The 20126-nt window shown below is 39.1% G+C and overlaps 1 protein-coding gene across 1 annotated transcript in view; it reads right to left on the bottom strand.

Moving 5' to 3' along the window:
- tnmd (tenomodulin) overlaps positions 1-20126 on the bottom strand; it is a 63627-nt gene that overhangs the window by 17167 nt on the left and 26334 nt on the right. The window contains exon 3 of the mRNA XM_063485845.1: positions 1883-2023. Within this exon, the coding sequence (XP_063341915.1) occupies positions 1883-2023 (141 nt within the window). The remainder of the gene's footprint in view (positions 1-1882; positions 2024-20126) is intronic.

Here is a 20126-nt window from a genome sequence, read left to right as displayed (position 1 = left end):
ATCAATCTGAAATAACACACACACACACACACACACACACACACACACACACACACACACACACACACACACACACACACACACACACACACACATATATATGTTTCCATGAAATAAATTAGTGTCAGGAAACAATAAGCGTGGTTCTTTGTTCTTTACAGGCAAGGCCACATTACCTTAGCATTGTTTGAAGCCTTTGTAGTTAGTGAAGCAAACCTTGGAAAACTTGGGCAGCCTCACTTTTGCATCATTATGTCAAAAGTTTAGAGAATTCTTAAGGAAATCTGTCGTTGAGTTTAAGGAAAGCAATCATGCATCATGCAACTGGAGAGATAACAGAACACACCAACAGAAAGTAAACTTAACTTTAACACAATGGCTACTTAACATGCTCCAATCTTGACTCTGTTCTCACTTTATTATACCTTTGCTTTGTTGTGCAGATAAAATTGAAACACCAATTTGAAACCTTGTGCAGAAACAAATTTCTGTTTGCCTAAATGTTCTTTGGTTCAGTTGTTCACTTCGTTTTAACGTGAAAACGACCCTGGTAATTCCCTCTCAGGATGTCTCTTTCTCCATTTTTCCTTCCTCTCCTGTTAAAATGAGTCTAATGGTTCACAGTCCTGGTGGTATAATCCCCTCATTTTCCATTCATCACACAGCCCTCGGGCTTGATGGAGATTGTTTTAAAGGTGGCTTTGGTCTGTGTAATAACATGTGACATTCCCCTTTTTTGTATTAAACAAAATCAATTCTAACATCAGTGCAAAAGCTTCCACTTAGTATAACCAATTGTAAATTTTCTCTGAGATTTTTGTCACAATGAGGTTTGAATTACTCTGCTCACTCGCTTGTTACTTAGTCTTCCATGGTGGAGCACTGAATCAAACAAATCTCCTCGGGGGATGTGCTTCACTAACAGGAAGTGGAACAAGCAACAGGCACGCATGTTTATGTATGTGGGCCACAAACACGCACACACATACACCCACACGCAAACACAGAGTGGGCTCAGGGAGGGAGAGAAGGAAATAGAGAGACTGATTGCAGGGGTTAAAGTTTTCCGGTGCTGTGCTGGTTTCTGTCATATAGCCATTTTAGATTCACAAAGCCCATTGTAACAAAAACAATAACGATTCAGCGTAGGTTTTTGTTTTGGATGAGGTGTATCCTGTAACATTCAGCCTGGCAACTCAACATTTCACAGTAAATAATGGTGTGAGAGTAAGAGCATTCATTACCCAGCCAAGCAGCACACTCCCTACTCCGAGGTGCAGCATGTGTAACCTCCTGCACAGTCGAGCAGGATTTAGGAATGAAAGGTAAGTTAATGAGTTCGGCTGGAGACAAAATTGCATTTGAAAAAGGTGCAAGAAACAAATAGAGACGGGCTTCTTAATAGTGTTTGTCTCTGTACTGTGAAAAAGTAGGTGTATAGAATTAGTGGGAAGAAAGCGATTTTTTTATGGGGGTCTGAATTCTTCACTCTGGGTTGCTGTGTGTGTGCACTTAGTCACATAACAAATCTCCTTGTGCGCTGCTGCTTTAGTATCAATTACTGATACCATAAGTGCTGTATTTTTGAAATTGTGTTTTTGATCCTTGCGTGAACACCTCAGTGAGAATAATTTCCATCACTCTGTCTGTGTGATGTTTCAAAGGTTTGTACCATCTTTTTTCCCATCCTGAGTGACAAAGGATGAGATAAGAAAAATAGGATTTCAAGACAGGATAAATGTTGTCAATTGTCTCTTAAAAAAGGGCAGGATGTGAACATCATACAACATCCTCTGCTGACGAGAAGACACAGGTATAGCTTCAGTTTTTCATCAAAAGAAAAAAAAAATAGCTTACATGGCCTTGTTTAACCTTTACTTACATTTTTGAAGTCGTGGACCTCGAGAATCTCCTCACTCCCGTTTCCCATCTTAAAGATTTCAACGCGGTGAACTGGGTCTATCTCCATTGTACTGTCTGTCTCCACGCCATCCACCACAGCTTTGTACTCGTGGTCATACACCTGCAACGACACAAACAACCACACGTCCCTCTGATCAATGCACGAGCGATGCTTTCACCATTCCTTACATCATTGTTATGCGCTCAATAATATAGATCAGTGAAAACATCAAAAATTAAGCAATTTTCTGAATTTTTCAGTCCTCTTTAAATGCTCAACAGTGCTTTACAATTTAACAATGCTGCGCTGCCAACATCTCAGATTTTTTTCAATTATTCAAGCAGGTCTGGTGTTGTTCTCATTGACAGCTGTTTCACTGAAAGGAAAAAACAATTGAGTCAATGGTGGCACCGAATGCAGGATTATGAATTGGAATTTCATTTTCGGGTGCCAAAACCAGAAAAAACAAAACAGCCGCAGAATAATTGTCACAAAATGGTGAGAAGTGTGAATGAGATTGACACATATTTACAGGCTATTGAGCGCCGGTTTATAGAATATTCAACCCTTAAATAAACATATGTTTTCATATGTCACCCGCATCTGAACGGAGATCAAAATGATCCATAATTACAAAAAACCAACAGATGAATACAAAAGACCTGCAGAAAACATGTGACGTGACTACAACATCAGACTGAATAATGAGGTGGAATGACAAACCAGCTCCCATAAGAAAGGATAAGAACAGAAAAAAAATATGAGTTTTAAATACTTGAAGCTGCAGTAAACTGGGTCAGTATCAGAGGGGGTTAGAAGTCAAGGGTTGGAAGGTAACACAGCTTTTCCAAACATCCCAGTTTTATTTCGGAGGATTACATCATTTAACTTTACACACAGAAACAAAAAAATATTTCACAGAAACCAAAAACTAGCTTATTAGCTCCCCTGATGCTAACAGTCAGTTGTTTATCCTTTTTGCTGGATAACAACCTTTAGTCATTTGTTGTACCTTTCAACATGTCTAACACATCTCTGAACTTCCTTCAGTTTTGATGGTCCTCTGGCATGGACCTTCGATGCTCAATCCAGTCAATAACATTCATTTTGAACTTCTGAATGTCGTCCTTCACCAGGAGTGATGTATGTTTTGGCCCATTGTCGTCATAGAAGACAAAGTGACGACCCAGACCCAGTTTTGCTACTGGATGCTTGAGGTTTTCTTTCAAAGTCTTCACGTATCCTTCTCTCTTTGTGATTCCTTCCATCTTCATGAGATTCCCAGTTCCAGACCCAACCCACAGCATAATACCACCACCACCGTGTTTCACTATAGGGTTGTACACACAGAAATGACCACAAAGAGCTCAAGTTTCATGTCATCTAACCAAAGGACACAATTACAGTATGCATAATTTTAATTCATATTGTACTTCAGTCTTCTGCACAAGTGAAGGTTTTCTTGGTCTGCAACCTCACAGTCCATTCCTGTGCAGCGTTCTAGCAACTGTCTTCTTTGAGTCTAAGATTCCCAACTTAGACAAGTCATTCACTACTGTCTTGGAAGTTCATTTGGGGTCTTTAGACACATCTCTCACTAGCTGTTTTCCCAGAATCTTTAAAATCTTTTGCTGCCTACGTCTGCCAGGCTTGTCCTGTACTGTGTGGCTCTCTTTGAATTCCTTGATGATAGTTCTCACTTCAGTTCTCTTTCTCTTTTTCTTTCTTCATGAGCATCAACAATTCTTTTTCTCAAGTCCAAAATGGCTTGTTGAAGTTTTTATACTTTTATAGTTTAAATGGATCGCTAACCATCGGTTTTAACTTGGTTTTACACACTTTGAGCATTGCAAAGTTAAAGCACATCATCACACAGCAGTGGTTTTTTTTTGCTGTGGCTCAATAAAAGGATCAGTTTTTCAGAGGGCTAATAATACTGACCCTGGTAATTTATGATTTTTTATGAAAACAATCTGTTATTGTGTGCAAATAGAAAAATTTATGCTTTCTAAAGACAAATGCTTTCTTGAAGATTCTTTACACTGAAAAAAAAGCACTTCAGAAATTAGTGAAAAAAATAATTTTGTTCTCATCTGTATGTTGGAATTAATGTGAGACTATGATTATGTGGCTATATGTTGGAAAATGCATACTTATCTTTAATGCATGGCTTTTATTTATACTATGAAGCACTTTTTAATTTAAAAGTGCGATAAAATTTAAATTGTTGTTGTTATGGATGCCAGACATCAAAAGAGAATGACTAGACTCCTCAAAGCTGATAGGAAGACAACAGCCATCCATCCATCCATCCATCCATCCATCCATCCATCTTCTTCTGCTTATCCACTTCAGGGTCACAGGGAGGGGGCTGGAGAGCTTATCCCACTTGCCATTGGGTGAGAGGTGAGGCTAACATACTGATACCGTTGCCTTCATTCTATAGGACGACAACAGTAACTCAAATAACCATGACCAAAGTATGCAGAAGAGCATCTCTGAACACACATCAAACCTTGAAGCAGACGGCCTACAGCAGCAAAAGACCACACCAGGTGTCATTGTTGTCAGCTAAAAAATGGAAACAGAGGCTGCAATTTACACAGGCTCGCCAAAACTGTACAACAAATGACTGGAAATATTTTGCCTGGTCTGCTGAGGTGACATTTAGCATGGCTCTATTCTTGGGTCAGGCTGGCAGTGTAATGATTTGGGGGATATTTTCTTGGCACCACAGCCTACCTGGAGTTGTTGCTGGCCATGTCCTTCTCTTTACGATCACACTGTACCTATCATAAGAAGCGTGCTTGCAGCAGAATAACACGCCATGCCACAAAGCCAAAAATAAAATCAAACTGCTCTCTTGAAGGTGACAATGAGTTCACTGTACTTAAATGAGCTCCACAGTCCAAAAATCCCAATCCAATGGAGCACCTTTGCGATGATCTTTGTATCATGGGTGTGCAGCTGACGGTAGCAGTGCTACCGAGGTGTATCTAATAAACTGGCCGTGTGTGTGTGAGAGAGAGAAGGGGGGTGTTGGGTGGAGTAAAATGTGCTGTTTTGGCTGCCCGCTGTGCCTGAAAAAGAGGTCGATTAAAGTCAACCAAAATAGCAGGAAATGTGCAGAAACCAAAAAAACAAACTAAAAGTGGCGAATGAAAACCGCAAGGCCAAGGAGAACTGCTTAAATGAGTGATAATTATCTGTATGCTTCCCTATAAGTGACTCCTTTTACATTACGCAGTCACTGATAAGCCATTGTTAATATAAAAATATCCACTGTAGCAGAAATAAGCTATCATGGCTTCCCAGTTAGCTTCATTTGTTATCAGTTTTAAAACAGCGGCTGCAATATTTTCCAGATATCTTGAAAAATAAATCAAAAACAATATCTAACTGATTCAAAATGACAGCTTCTTAAACTTCTTCAAACAAGAACATCAGTGGTAACATGCACTCGAGCAATTAAAATATTTATGTTGACAAGCTGTAAGGTTAAATAAAAAAATGTATCGACAGAAGTTTGTCTGAAGTAAGCACGATAAAGAGATTTAAAATCTCCCTTACAGTTAGGGCTCTCGCTTCATTGTTGCCTTAAAGCGCTGTTGTTTATCACAACTGCTTGCTTATATACTGTTCTTGGACACGCATGGATAGCTCTTAAAATTCCCTGTCTGAAAAATGATTCATGCCCACCAGCTGAAAATATGCTATTAATATTTATGCGAGGGTTGTGTTATGATGAGAAATATATTGCTGAGTTCATCTTCATCTGTCTCAGTGGCAAATCAGAGCCTCGCCAATGAGACGCATGATTAATGAATACACTCAGATGGGAGTCCATCAGGATTTATATCCCCCATCAGAACCATCTGAATGTCCTCTAACGCTCTAACAAAATTAGCTTTCACTTTAGGTTCTTTCACATGTTCATTTTTTAACATGTTTTCCATCCGCTTACTTATACACAGCTTCCAGGATATTCAAATATGCTGCGTTACATGTAGGCACGACTTTTCTTTTTTGGAGGAAGAACAGAGCAATAATGATCAAATGGGATATAATTCTTAATAGATGATCACTGTTAGACTGGCATAGCCTATAAATCACCATTAATACGGGTCACAGTAGCCTTGGCGCTAAAGAGAAGTAGAACTTCTAATTGTCAGGAGAAGCCAAATTAAGATGGGCTTGAGATTTAAGTGTCAATTGAGCAGTTATGGATAAAATTGGGGCTATTAAACAGTCTGAAAGTCCATGTGGTGAATTAAAGTTCTATTTGAGCATTTCTTTTATATTAACATAAAGGTGGAATGGGGGAATAGATTCTCGAGGCTTATTGATTTATACTAAAACAGTGAATTACATTTTCAGCAGGCTATCTCTTTTGATGAAAATCCAGCAGTGAGAATCTCCCCACCGCACCAGGTTGAAATAGATAATAATGTATTACAACAGTTTGACTTCGGCTGGCTCAATAGCCAAAGCTGCTGCTGTGCACAATAATTGGCATTCTGAAAATAGAAATGAATAGCCCCTGTATGGCCTTCTTTGATACTTATAGATGCTCCAGTACATTGGGAAACGTGTAGTGCGATACATGGTGCAATAAGAGGAAAACTTTGGAGCACAACACAATATTTCACCTCAGCGTACCAACAGTGATCTTTATAATTAGTGCTTCAGATCACTCTCATTATTTTAGTTAAAAAATAAATAAAAAAAGCAAAAGTGCATTAAAGAAAACTTGTTCGTCATAATTTCTTGCTTCAATTCTGGACTAAAATGAATTCATAGAAACTATCACTTAGCAACTCTTATAAAAAAAAAATTAAAAAAAAGGCTGTGAAAGTTAATTAGCTTTTCATGTCAAACTGAACAGCCAGATAAAATGCCAGCACATAGGAAAAGCTCCAATTTATGCTACACTCTCTGTGCAGGGACAGTGAAAGGCTACTGTGTGACTATTTTGGTCTCAAAGACATTTAATGCACTTGAAACACTTTGACAATTATACTAGTGTGACATTAAAGCTGCAGTGGGAAAGATTTTTATTCAAAAGTACGCAAGGCACGTAGTTCGACTGAAAAAAAAGAGGCTAAGATGTCTTACTACATAAGCTAGAGACACTTGTCAAAGTTGACCATTTTTAGCAAACGGTTATATTGTTACAATTAGCTGAAATGGCTCTGCTCTTTGAAGGAAATATCACAGAAAATGAGCAACAACAAAGATGTACAATAAATGAAAAGGAGCAAAAATATAAGAAGGACATCGAGGACGTGCACGAGGAGAGAAACAGTGAGACTTGCCATCTCATAGTGCTTGTGCTGTACACCTGCATGAAAATGATACATTATTATAAATACATTGTTACTGCTTTCTGTGAGTGAAGCAGTGATTCTGACGCATGAACAATCCAACTGAGGCACATCAGCTAATGCAAACGCCACTGCAGCGATCTGCCTGAATTAACGCTACGTTCCACTTTGCTTCATCCACATCGCATAAGCGTTCTCAGCTCAGTGCTGTCGGAGCTAACTCCATCTAACATGGTATGGAAAACAACAATGAACCTTGGTTATTTTGTTTAATTGTTGGTTCCTTAAGATTAACCTTAAACTGAACACTATTTAACATTTTAGCCTGATGGGACAGCACAAGTTTTAAAGTTAGAACGTTGTTAATTTCATTTAATTTCATAAAGAAAATTGCTGGTTATAAGAACACCCAGCAGACACAAGACAACATTAGCATTCAATATTGAATTTAAAATTGTTGACTGTTTAGCTCCACAACAGTACAGTATGCTAGGAGGCTAATTATCATAGGCTTCAATGTTAAAAAGCTCAATTTATCTAAAAAGTAAACATATTTATAGTCTTCTAAAAATAGAGTTTTGGCTCTAAAGCTCAAACCCCATTTAGACAAGTGTATGTCAGTTTAAAATGCATATATTCCAACTGTTAAATCATTATTGGAGCTTAGGGATATGGTTTGCTTAAATGAAGGGACGATGTCAACACAAATGACTAGCCATCACCTCAACAAATAGGAGGCACTGAACTGTGCCTTGTTTCTGGTCCCTTTCAGTGCATATTAGTGAAATTATCTGACAAACAATATGCCCTGCAGAGGAATTAACTGTTTTAATGGACTGGCCAAAAAGTCTATGTATTCTGCCAAGACTGCATGAAAGGGGCAATGGTTATTGTTTGGCACCGGAAAGTTTCAAAGGATATTTAAGAAACAGGTCTTGAGGCTGGAGTATGTGCAGAAAAAAAAGGTGGCATTTATTAAGAAAAATCTTAATGAAACAAAAGGCCCCTGGGGAATTCAAACAAACAAACTGAAACTACAATAAAACAAAACAAAACACAGCCTCGGAGCAAGCTGCCACCTCCTCTCTCTGCTGCTATTCAATCCTTTACTAATGCCTTTCCAGCCTCACCTGCATGAACCCCATCACTTCCACCTGTAACGGAAAGACGTGATCAAAAGATGGCTATATTTATAATATATATAACACTATACATCCATATATTCACAGAATGCCAGTGACTAAAAGAAACCTCTTCCATGGTCTCCTTTACTGCTCCTGTGCCCCAATTAACTGCTCAGACCTCAATCATGCAAAGCTGTCTTCACTGCCTCTGATTAACAGCTGATTCCCAGAAAAACACAGGTGAAGAGGAAAAACAATCATCAAAAAATTGAACTCAGTCTAATTAACAGACCGATTCACCTACCAAAATAAACAACGGAAACTCATCATGTAATCAATAATCCCAACCCCTGCTGATAATGTTTGGGAACTGGGTATTGTCAAAAGGAGAAAGGAACACTGCTTTCATAAGGAACTCTAACTACAAGGTATTGGTTTCTGTACACTTTTTTAATCAAGCTAAATAATTACACAGCAGTCCACCCTTTCTTTCACATATGCTAAATTTGGCTAAACAGCATCAACAACAACAAGAACAACAACAACAAAAAACAAGATATCAGTGGACAAAAATTCGTTTTTGAAAGCTCTTCTTTGGATTTGGATTGATATTAGATCGAGCCCTAACAATAAACTTTATCAAAAAGGAAAGTTTTAAACCTAATCTTAAAAGTAGAGATGGTGTCTGTCTCCTGAATCCAAACTGGGGGCTTGTTCCACAGGAGAGGGGCCTGAAAGCTAAAGTCTCTGCCTCTCATTCTACTTTTAACCATCCTTGGAACCACAAGTAAGCCTGCAGTTTGAGAGTGAACTGGTCTATTGGGGTGACAAGACTATGAGGTCTTTAAAATAAGGTAGGCCCTGATTATTCAAGATCTTATATTGAGTGGAAGGATTGAGTGGTATGTTTTTCTATCCAGGAATACTGCAGTGGCAGTGTGTTTGGAATCCAGCTGAAAAATGAAGTCACTGCCACTCCTCGTGTTCGTAATTCCATCAATTTTGACAAGATCCCCAACACAACTGGCTGAAAAGCAACCCCACACCATGACAGAGCATCCACCATGTGTTTCTGCTCTCCTGACCTCCTTAGGGATGGGAATTGATAAGAATTCAGCAATTCCAATTCCATTATGGATATCAGTTATAATTTGATTCCTTATCGATTCTCTTATGGGTTCTCACTGGCTTTGCTTTGAGAGCCACCACCATCTCTAAGCAGCACAAAGAAAGAAAAATTAATTGCATTCTGTGTGGTCAAATGTTTGTGCATGTTGGAGGTATTTCCCCTCTTTGTCCTGATCAGTGTTTCAGTCTTACTCAAAAACGTAATTATTGCACAGGTTACATAGAACACTTTTCTTAAAAGTAATGTTGTTGCTTAATTCCTCCCAGAAAAAAGTAATTTGTTATACTATTCATTACAATATTTTCATGTTAATGACCTGAAATGCATTGTTCTATAATTACCATTAAACATATAAACCTGAAGCTACAGCCCCTCACGCCAGCACAAATCCCTATCCTGATGAGGACATACATGTGATCTTTCTCTTAGTATTACACAAAGCCTCTCTTAGCACAAAACCAGCACAAAGTGACTTCAAAGTAATCGCTACAATGATTCTACTGTAGAAACATGAACAGGTAGGAACGGAAGCTGCGGCCTGACTGCTCATCCTTTTGTTAGCTGTTGAAGTTCAGGGTCTGTCTGGCTGTTGGGCTGGGGCTCAACATTCACTCAGCTTTAACCTCACTCTGGGTTCTTGGGTAGCTTAGTGTTAGCATGCTGTTTGGGTTTGGATTCACCACTCCATAAAATGTATAGCCACTGATTTTCAGTCCAGTTCTACCAATTTGGCATACCTCAGCCTTTCCAACCTGTTTCTAGTGAGACCTTATCTGATGAGGCTTCAGCAAACCGTTGCTGGATCAACTAAAGAGCCAGATGCATCTCTCAGGTCATGTGGCAGGATTTTGCTGATGAACATGACTTTCACATACTATTGATGGGCTTTTATGCCTTCCACTGTTTCTGTTTTCCTTCACTTTTCCAGTTTTCACAAAAAAGCTTAAGGACACACTGGACACCATGCTAAGCTTTGAGCTAATAGCTGTTTGAAAATCGCCTTGTTGGTACAAAAATACTGTAATACCTATGTCTATTGCCTGTAAAGCTGTTATTTTTGGCATTTTTCATTGATTCGACTAAGAAATTGGAACAAATTATATGTTTTTGCAAGTGTCTAAAGATAAAATTTAAAATTGGTTGTCTGTTACATGCAGATACAACACTGGTTCATCCCTTGAGTTAGGTGCCATTTTTATGCTTGAGTGATTCATAGGTCAGTGTGAACAATGGCTTAACAAACAAACAAACAAACAAAAAGCATACCTCTGGAAATGGTCAGGTAGAAGGACTGAACAGAAAATGTGAAGGAAAAAACCCCCAAGAAAAACTTGAGAAAGACCGGGGAACAATTGCTCATGAAAAAATGCAAGAAAGTCTGTCTCCCTGGAAACAAAATATATAAAGAAATGAGGGGTGGCTCTAGACTTTTGCACAGCAGCATCTGTGTCTATGTGTATGTGGCTGTGTATTTACAGCTATCCCCAGAAAGTATATTTCTCCTTACCCTGTTATGTTATGACCACTATTTATAAAAATCTGTCTTTCTTAATGAAGCAGTTTTTTTTTCTTTGAAACACACAGAGCTCTCTGAAATCCCATTTCATGAACTCTGGGATTTGACATTTTCAAATATAAAAGAGTTTCCTGTCATCATGTGAAGTTTCCTTCTGTGGCTGTAAGCAACAACCTCTAATCTGAAGTTCAGTCTCAAATCCCTGTTGTCTCACCAGCGTTACAACTTCTAAGAGAACACTAAAGTGCAAAAACAACTCGCAGAGTTACTTTATAAGAGCGCGGAGCAGAGACAACAATACAATGACGTCTTTGGATGTTATTTTTCAAAACTGAGACGTGCATTTGAACCCTTAAAGGTTACACTGCAACCAACCCAATGGTACTATAGTGAAATACACATTGATTGCAAAAGGAGTATTACTGCAAACCAAACCTTGTTATTTATCTGAAAAACAGCCTTCCACTATGCATGACATCCCTCCAAACCAGCTGGTCTTTTCCCACTTCACAAGATGCCTTACACTCTTGTACAGTAAGCGATAAAGAATTCAGATCTCCACAGCAAGAAAAACATTCAAGCTCAGGAGCATGAGGCGATCTGTGAGGAAGCCTTCACAGACAATACCTTGTTTATTTCCTCTGTTCAAGGTTTCTGTCTGAAGTGGTTCTTAACAGCCTCCACCAAGATGGTTTCAAACACAGACTCACAGTGAAAGGAGTGAATGAGAAGCGGCAGGCACAGCCAGACCTGCAGGTTGTTTGTGTGAATGGGTTCTTGTGTGCCACCCGAGGACATTAAGCAAAGGTCACGTAGATGTTGCTACAGGTGAGTGGGCTGCAGTTGTTTCTGTGTGTGCGTGTGTGTGTGCATGCGTGCGTGGGAAGAGAGAGCATAAGCATATGTGCACCTATGGAGGAGGCAGCCATGGGAATGAGGAAGATGAGATGATGACAATATGTCCTCTCAGTTGTCCTTGAGGGTTAGAAGATAGGGGCTCCAGTCAGGCGGAACTGGATGCCTGTCACTCACGGCGGGGTGGTGATGTTGGTGGGTGGTGAGGGTCGGGGAGGGAAAGGTGGCTCAGGGGCTGCACAGTGCACTGGGTCTCCTGGGAGCCATAGGCTGCCTAGTGATAGATCGAAGTGGGCAGCAGCTTAGACACTCACACCAGCGAACACCGTGTCCTTTTGGTTTTGGACCTTATAAAGTCCTTGCTGGTTTTAAAGCACCAGCAGACTGCTGGCTTCAAATTCAGTTTGACAAGGACTGCAATTCGTGGAATTGTGTTTTATATAATATGCATTCAGACATGTGCTTTCTTTGAGCTCAACTGGGTCCATGTGATAGTAATATATTCATGTGCTGAAATGTTGTCCTTTTGTGGTTTCTATTAAATGCTAAAAATGTCAAAAATTAAAATAATATAAATGTTACTTGACAATATTTGGTTATTCTGACAAAATTTGAAATGCACATATAAAACATACATGAACCACTATAGCACAGTTTAATCGGTTGCTTTAGTTTATTAAATGCACTTGGTTAAAGCAAGACTGCAAACGTCTCTGCTTTTAAAACCCTTTAAGACCTACCATAGAACCAAGTCCGCCAGCGCTTATCTTTATATTTTTACATGCCGTAGTGCCATTTTTGGGAGCATTTCAAGTTGCTATACATCAATACAACCGTTATAGCCCAAATTTTAATAATATGTATGCATTGACTTAATGCATACATATTATTAAAATTTGGGCTATAACGGTTGTATTGATGTATAGCAACTTTTTTTTGCAATTTATGTAGTTACTATGGACTTCATAGTAACTACATAAATTGCAAAAAAAGTGCAATAAACTACAAAAAAATTAAAAATCATTTTTGTTTTTTTTAAACATATATTTCTAGTTAGAGAAATTTAAGAGGTTTATCCCTCAAAACTGTAAATACAAAAAAGTTGCACAAAATAGTTTCCAACAACAGGAAATTTGTTGTTAGTTTTATTTTTGAGATACAGATAATTTTTATATACTGCAGGAAAAACGAAAATAAATATTATAATGCAAATTTGCAAAAAACCCCAGCATGTGCATCAAAATAAACTATTTCCAGCAGTGCAATTTGAGTTCCAAGCAAATGATACAGAGAAGCATAAAGTCAAACATGACTTTTAAAAACACCAGTATACGCTTATAAGGCCCTGAAGGTAAAAAACTACATTTTCCGCGAAAATGACGTCACTTCCGGCTTCGGGCAGGTAATGGCGGACATGCAGTAGTTCGCGCTCGGATTGGCAAAGCTTTTTTGTTGCCGCAAGTGCTTTTTATGCAATTTTTGCAAAGCTATATGTTGAAGGAAACCGTGACCTAGGACAAGCTGAATGCATAAGATGTAAGTACAACTCCTCCGGTTTCATATGCAAAAAAGATTATTGCGCTAGCTTACATGGTTCCAGTTCTACAGAGATTTAAAAATAGTTGCGCACAACCGAACGTGCCCGCTCCAACTGGTTTTTCAGTTTGATGGGTCTTTATGAAGCTATCCTGTAAAATTAAATATATTATCTATATATCTATCTATCTATATATATTATATTTAATATTTTTAAATGGTATCTATACCAATTACAAAAAAATACAAATAAGAAAAACCCACATTGTGCATTTCATCCGCAACTCACTAGAAATGTCATTATTTAAAAGCCTTGGCTAAACTGATTTTTCCTAAATCTAATCTTATGAGTAGAGATGTGAATCATGTTCAAACTACTGTGGCTGTGATTTCTAAAATAGTGAGAAAGCAAAGCAGCTGCTGCCTTTGTCCAGTCACAGTTACAGTTAAATCTGGGGAACTCAAACTAAAACTCAAAGTAAAAAACAACCCCCCAAACTCATATAAACCTCTTCGACATTACTGTAGAGCACATTATTCAAAGTTGATTCGAGATAGTCTGTGATCTGCAAGTGAAGTATGGGCCCGCATACTCAAAAATCCAGCCAGTTTCCATGATTCTTTTTTCTCCATCAGCCGTCTTTTCTGAGCGACTTACTACCGTACCCTTTAAGCAGCATATTTCCACACCACTTGGCAAGGTGTTCTTTTCAGTAAAACTGCTACTTATTTATTTCAAGCATACCTTTCTGACGACAGAACTAATTTTGAAATTTCTCTGGCATGTCCAGATGTTGCTTTTCATATTTCACATGCTGACTTTTTGTGATGAGGTCACTCGTTACGTTTCCATTTGATGACTCTTCCATGTAGATACTGTTTGTGCCAGCTAAACCTTCTTGACACAGGAGTTCATCTGCCACCATATGAGGGTTTTGCTTTGCCTTTCAGACGAGCAGTTTTATCTGACAGTTTCCTTGCTCTTCTAGATCTTGCCTCGACATCCACAGTTGCTCAATGCCATTTCTTAATGACATTTTATACAGTGAAAAGTGCAAGCTGGATGCCCTTTGATATCTTTTTATAGTCCTTCTCTGCTTTGTAGGCATCAATTAGCTTCATTTTCAGTCAGCTGCTGTGAGGAGCCCATGTGTTGAGGTTTGAAAAGAATTTATCAGCTCTTTAACACCTGCCTTACAGGTCCCAAAGAGTCAATTACGGTAAGGCCCAAGAAATTAGTGAATTTGCAGACTTTACATGTTACCATTTTTAAAAGTTCATTAGAAAGTAACATTGCAGCTACATAAAATTATACATTTTAATGTCCGTTTTTCAACAATGTTTTATATTTATTTAATTTCGCTTCAAAAAGTTAGGTTTGTAATTAAAACTTTTAAACTCAAGTCTATAATCTTCTAATATCTGGCCACTATGGTTCTGGAGAGTCATTATTATTATTAAGGCTGTCTGAAACAGAGCTTTTAGGGCAGTCTGAAGCCTGGGATTTTGGCTTATAGTGATTACTTGCACACACGCTGTCCTCATTATTTGAAACTTTGGCCACGTTTAATATGGGAATTCACTGTATTTCTATTTGAGAAAAAATAAGGAAAAGCATAATAGGTTGCCTTTAATAGCAGATCACAGGATACCAGTGTGTTTTTTTAAATAAAAAGCAGTGCTGGTGGTCCACATGGTGGGGGTGACAGAACTTTTGCCTGACAGTGTGCGTTCAATCATGGGTTTGAATCCACTCGCCTTCTGGGGCTCTGCATGTTCCCCCTGTGCCTGTGTGATACTGTGGCTTCCTCCCACAGCACACAGACATGTATGTCAGCTTTACTGGTGAGTCTAAATTGGCTGTGAGTGTGTATGGTTGTCTGCCTCTATGTGCAGTACAGGGTGTACCCAACCTCTCACCCTATGACAGCTGACATAGGCTCCACCCCCGCTGTGACGGTGAAATGGAAGAAGATGGACGATTCGATAATCTGACTCAACCTCTATTCAGCCTGGAGACAATATTGATGCACGTCCATCAGTTTTTGACATTATACTTTGACCACTTGGGACCAGGGAGATGACGTCAGAATTTCAACCGTGTCTGCTGAGTATATATGTTTTTTTAAGAATATAATGTACAATTTTTGTGATTAAAAAAAGTTTGACTTTTTTTTTGTTTCTTTGTCTTAACTGAGAGAATGTACATTATTATTTGAGTAAACAAACATTAATCAGCATCAGAAAAAGTCCTGAAAATAGGCATTCTGTGTTTTCAGACACGGCAACGTCTGCAGCAATGTGGACGCTCTGCCAGGCTTTTGTGGTGAAAAGAGAGCTTTGCGTCAAATCGAATCTATGTTCCCACCCTCTCTATAACTCTCACAGGCTCTGGTTAGTGACTTAGATCGTGGGTACGAGAAACAAAACATTTGTTTCCTCTGTATGGTGTCTGGGCCTCCCTAAGTGATAGGATGATGAGTTCGGTCAGCCGCTACTCTTCCACATATGGTCCTCCACATAAGGAGCCATTTGAGGTGGTTTGAGCATCTGACTAGGATGCCTCCTGGGCACCTCCTAGGTGAGGTGTACCGGGCATGTCCTACCTGGAAGAGGCCCCTAGGGCAGACAGAGGACATGCTGGAGAGATTATATCTGTTGGCTGGCTTGGGAACACATTGGTGTCTCCCCTGGGGAGCTGGAAGAGGTGGTTAGCTTCTCTGCTTAGACTGCTGCCCCTGTGACCTGGACTTGGATTAGTGACATAAAATGGTTCGATGGATGGATAGCTGTGTTTCTCTTTGCACATTGCCTCTGGATTTTAACTAGTGGCTTAAAAAAAGTCGTTGTGTCAGTCTCCATTTTATCGCCTTTTGAACTGGGTCATAACATCACCGCCTAACCTTAGCTGGTTAAAAATGATGGTGTGCTTTCTGTGCTTGCTTTAAGCTCTGAATGGAACACTTAACTGTTCACTATTGAAAGAAGCTGACATTTTTTGAAGTATTCTTAAGAAAATCCCTGAGCAGCACTCTCAATGAAACTGCACGTAGTTGGTTCTGTATGAGCGCTGAGTCACACAGACTTTAACATCTCTAGGTCTTCTCTGTTGTAGCTGTTGTTTGTACAATGTCAAACGATTCAGTATTTCAGTCATACATTCACTGCAGTTCATATAAGTTTTGTCCGTACCTTTGTCTTTAGGATTTCCTTATTATTAGTCAATATTTTTTGCAGTAGTTTGCAAATGCTTAAAAGAGCCAGAAGTGAAAAAAACATTCACAGCAGTGTTTGTCTCAGGTATAAAAGGAATCATCTGGCTTCCTCCTCGTCTTTTTTATTGCAAAGCTTTAACTTCGAACAGCTGGGCATAGAAAAGTAGAGCCAGATCACCCCGGCTTTCTCTTCTGTGATGCAGAGGAAGCTTTCTTCCTCTCACTGGTTCTCTTGTCTCTGTTGCTGGGTCTTTGTCCTCCGGCAGCCTGCACCAGACACATTTTTTTAGAGCTCAAATCTCCTCACAGGGGCCATCATGTGAGAACAGCTAATGTCTTCCAAGCACTCTGAATGTCTGCTGTTTTTTTTCCTCAGGAGTAAAGAAAAAGGAACATCTCAGATACATTTAAAATTGCAGCTGAAGAAACTGACCTCTTTTACAAACAGTGAACACAGTTATTGCCAGAAAAATGACTCCTCCCCTTGAATAATGACAATTAAAGAGATCCATAAATATACATATACTGAAGTTTCAACAGAAGCCAAAGAAAATTAAAGGCATGAAAGGAAACCAAGGAGAATCCTAAGAAACACATTAAGCAGAAACTGGTTCCTATGGAAATATTACTTGAAAATGAGGATCCGCCAAGGAAGTAATTACAGCTGCTATGGAGTTCTCACCCAGAAACAGCAGTGCAGATGGCCTTCACAGATATGAACACATTCTTACAGACACCGTGCGGTATGCATATTTATGGATGTATTTCCTCTTGCATGGTGATTTTAACAGATTTTACATGTAAAATAGAGAAAGGAGGAAAAGAGACAGAGAGAGAAAGGGAGGGATTTGATTGTATGGTGTCTTGAGACCATGGGGATTATGCTTGTGGACACTGATTACCAAGCCTGTCAACTCCCAAGGTCTGGAGAATTTGGATAAATGAAGTAGGAATGCTCTCCAGCTGCCAAACACATGCAGGCTGCTGTTTGGTGATGCCTGCCGAGTACAGGCAGCGTGTTCTGGACAGGCGCCAGCACAGAAAATTCAATTTAGAAAATACTGGTCACTCACTAATGCGTCATCAACCTAGTCTGTACAGGCTAAAATGAGCCCATTGGCAGTGCATGACATTAATCTCGCTCAAGACAACCTGACAATGAGCACAGCACAATGCAGTGCAACATGTTGCAAACAGTAGAAATACAGTATGTGGGTGTACAGTACAGTGCCCATTTTATAATCACATGGCATCTATTTTTTTAAGCCCCTACTACATTCACATGCAAATAATGGAAATCATTTAATGCTATATATGATAATTTAGTTGAAAGAAAGAGAAGAGAAGAGAGAAGTCTGTTAGTACCAGCACAATCAGGATGAAACACAGCAGAGGAATTTTAAACACAGAGAAAATACTGTAGGCTGATGGATGCTGTGCCTACCTTTTACATAAAAGAAGCAAAAATGTGCACTACAGCGCCGATCATCTCAGTGTTTCTTAATCATGATTTTGAAACACTTTTCTCAGTGTACTTATAATTCCTCGCTTGCAGCTTATATTGTGCTTTACATACTTGTTTTTCTCTTTGACTTTATTCAAAATAAAGCCCCAACCCAATAAAGTAATACTACCATTATTGTTGTATTTTTGTATGAAAGCTTCAAATTCTACAAGCATATTGAAAATGTGATTGAACGCATGCTTCCTGGAAATGCATTCCATTTGCTTTCTGCCCATTATCCACTCTTGTAATACAAACTCCACTCACGGAAACAACAGCATGATTAAGCCTTTTATGCTTGAGTTTAGTTGCTCACTGCACTTGATAATTAGATTTTTGGAAGGACTGGAGGTCTTGGAGTTTATTAAAAATAGTCAACAGTGACATGAGGCATGAGACAGGGTTTTTTTGTTCATTACTGGCCTCAACCACGGTTCTTGTGCTGTCTTAACCACACAAGACACAGGATGTGAGCACCACTACAGTAAACGCAAATTAAAGGCGCTGGACATGCAGCCTACTGTACAGCGTTCAAAGGTGGGAGCACATTCCCACTATTTTGAAGACACCACCACATCCACCACAGAGATCACATAAAAAACAACCCCAAATTGCCTATGCACGATTTATATTTCAACACCAATTGCCTAAGTTGGGTAATTTAATTTATCCAAAAGGGATTTTCTGTCACTTTGATAAAAACACACAGTGAGCATAAATACCGACACAATGACACCGATATCAGTTGCTGCTGTGATTATTATAACATTAAATTTGACCCGCCGATGCTAGAGTTGTGAACTGATTAAATTAGTTCAGTCGCGTAAACAGCAGCCAGTGTTTGGCAGATAGCTTTGAAAAGAGAGTCATTTTCTTCCATCGCTGTCATTCTGTCATTTTGTTATGTTATATTAGGAAAGTGGTCAGCGTTTGAAGAAGGAGCCATTCTTTATTAAATATTTTGTTAAAAATATGACTAAGCTATGACAAAGTTTGGGTCTACATAATACCAGAGTCTGGCATTCACAAAATTACATCCATTTCAAAAACTCACAACTGAGTCCTCAAGACTGACCTTGCAGTAATATCCAAATTCAGCTGCTGGCATCTCTGCAAACCTGTACTTTAGAGCAATATCGGATTTAACATCAATCAGCGACTCCTTCAACTCAATTGTCATTCCTGTCAATTTTGCCCCCCTGGAGAAGATTTTCTAATCCCCTCTACTAGATATTGGCCAAATCAGGGAAATACTCTGGATACCACAGAGATGAGCTCAGACATCGTGTAGAGACATGAAACACCTTCTAATTGGTGGGAGCCTAAAGATACCTACACTAAAAAAGCAACCAGCAGAGAAAAAATCAAAGGGCCAGAAGCCAAAAGCAGGAAATTTGACAGGAATTAATTAGAGTGTGGCTTCACTTGCACTTCAGGTGTCAGAGATCCAGGGAAGGACAAACTAATGTTGTTTTAATAAAGAAACTAGAAAATAATTGGCCTTTTCCATCATCCTTTGAGCAGCTGTGATCTGATCTTATGCTGCACAGGATACGAATCTCCAAGCACCAGGACACAGTAAAAGGAAAAGTTGGTTATTTTCTAAAGGCCCGTCACCTGCCGCTCTTTATTTAACAGCCCGCTGTGACCACTCCTTCTTGTGTTATTGCTCATGAACTGATCTGTCAGAAATGACTCTCGCCTTATTGTGTAGATGCATTTTTGATTAATGACGGCCCTAAGTGCCAAGCTCGCTGACAAACACCTTGCATTTCTTGTGATTACTTTATAATAAAACCCTTGTATTTTGGCAGGTAAATGCTTTTAACATGAAGCTGTTTGAGAGTCACTTTTGGCTGATGACAAACATCGGCTGCTGCAGCCAAAAGCTATATCTGAAGGCCAATAACCGGTGTTAAAATCCTCACATATAGGGCTTTATCGGCCTAATCACCACTTTGGTAATATTGGGTTTTACTTTTTTTTTTGTGTAGTAGAAAACAAATCAATAGAAAACAGC

Source organism: Pelmatolapia mariae, linkage group LG2 (assembly GCF_036321145.2).
Source record: "Pelmatolapia mariae isolate MD_Pm_ZW linkage group LG2, Pm_UMD_F_2, whole genome shotgun sequence".
NCBI classification, from domain to species: domain Eukaryota; kingdom Metazoa; phylum Chordata; class Actinopteri; order Cichliformes; family Cichlidae; genus Pelmatolapia; species Pelmatolapia mariae.
This window is presented reverse-complemented; position numbering and strand designations above follow the sequence as displayed.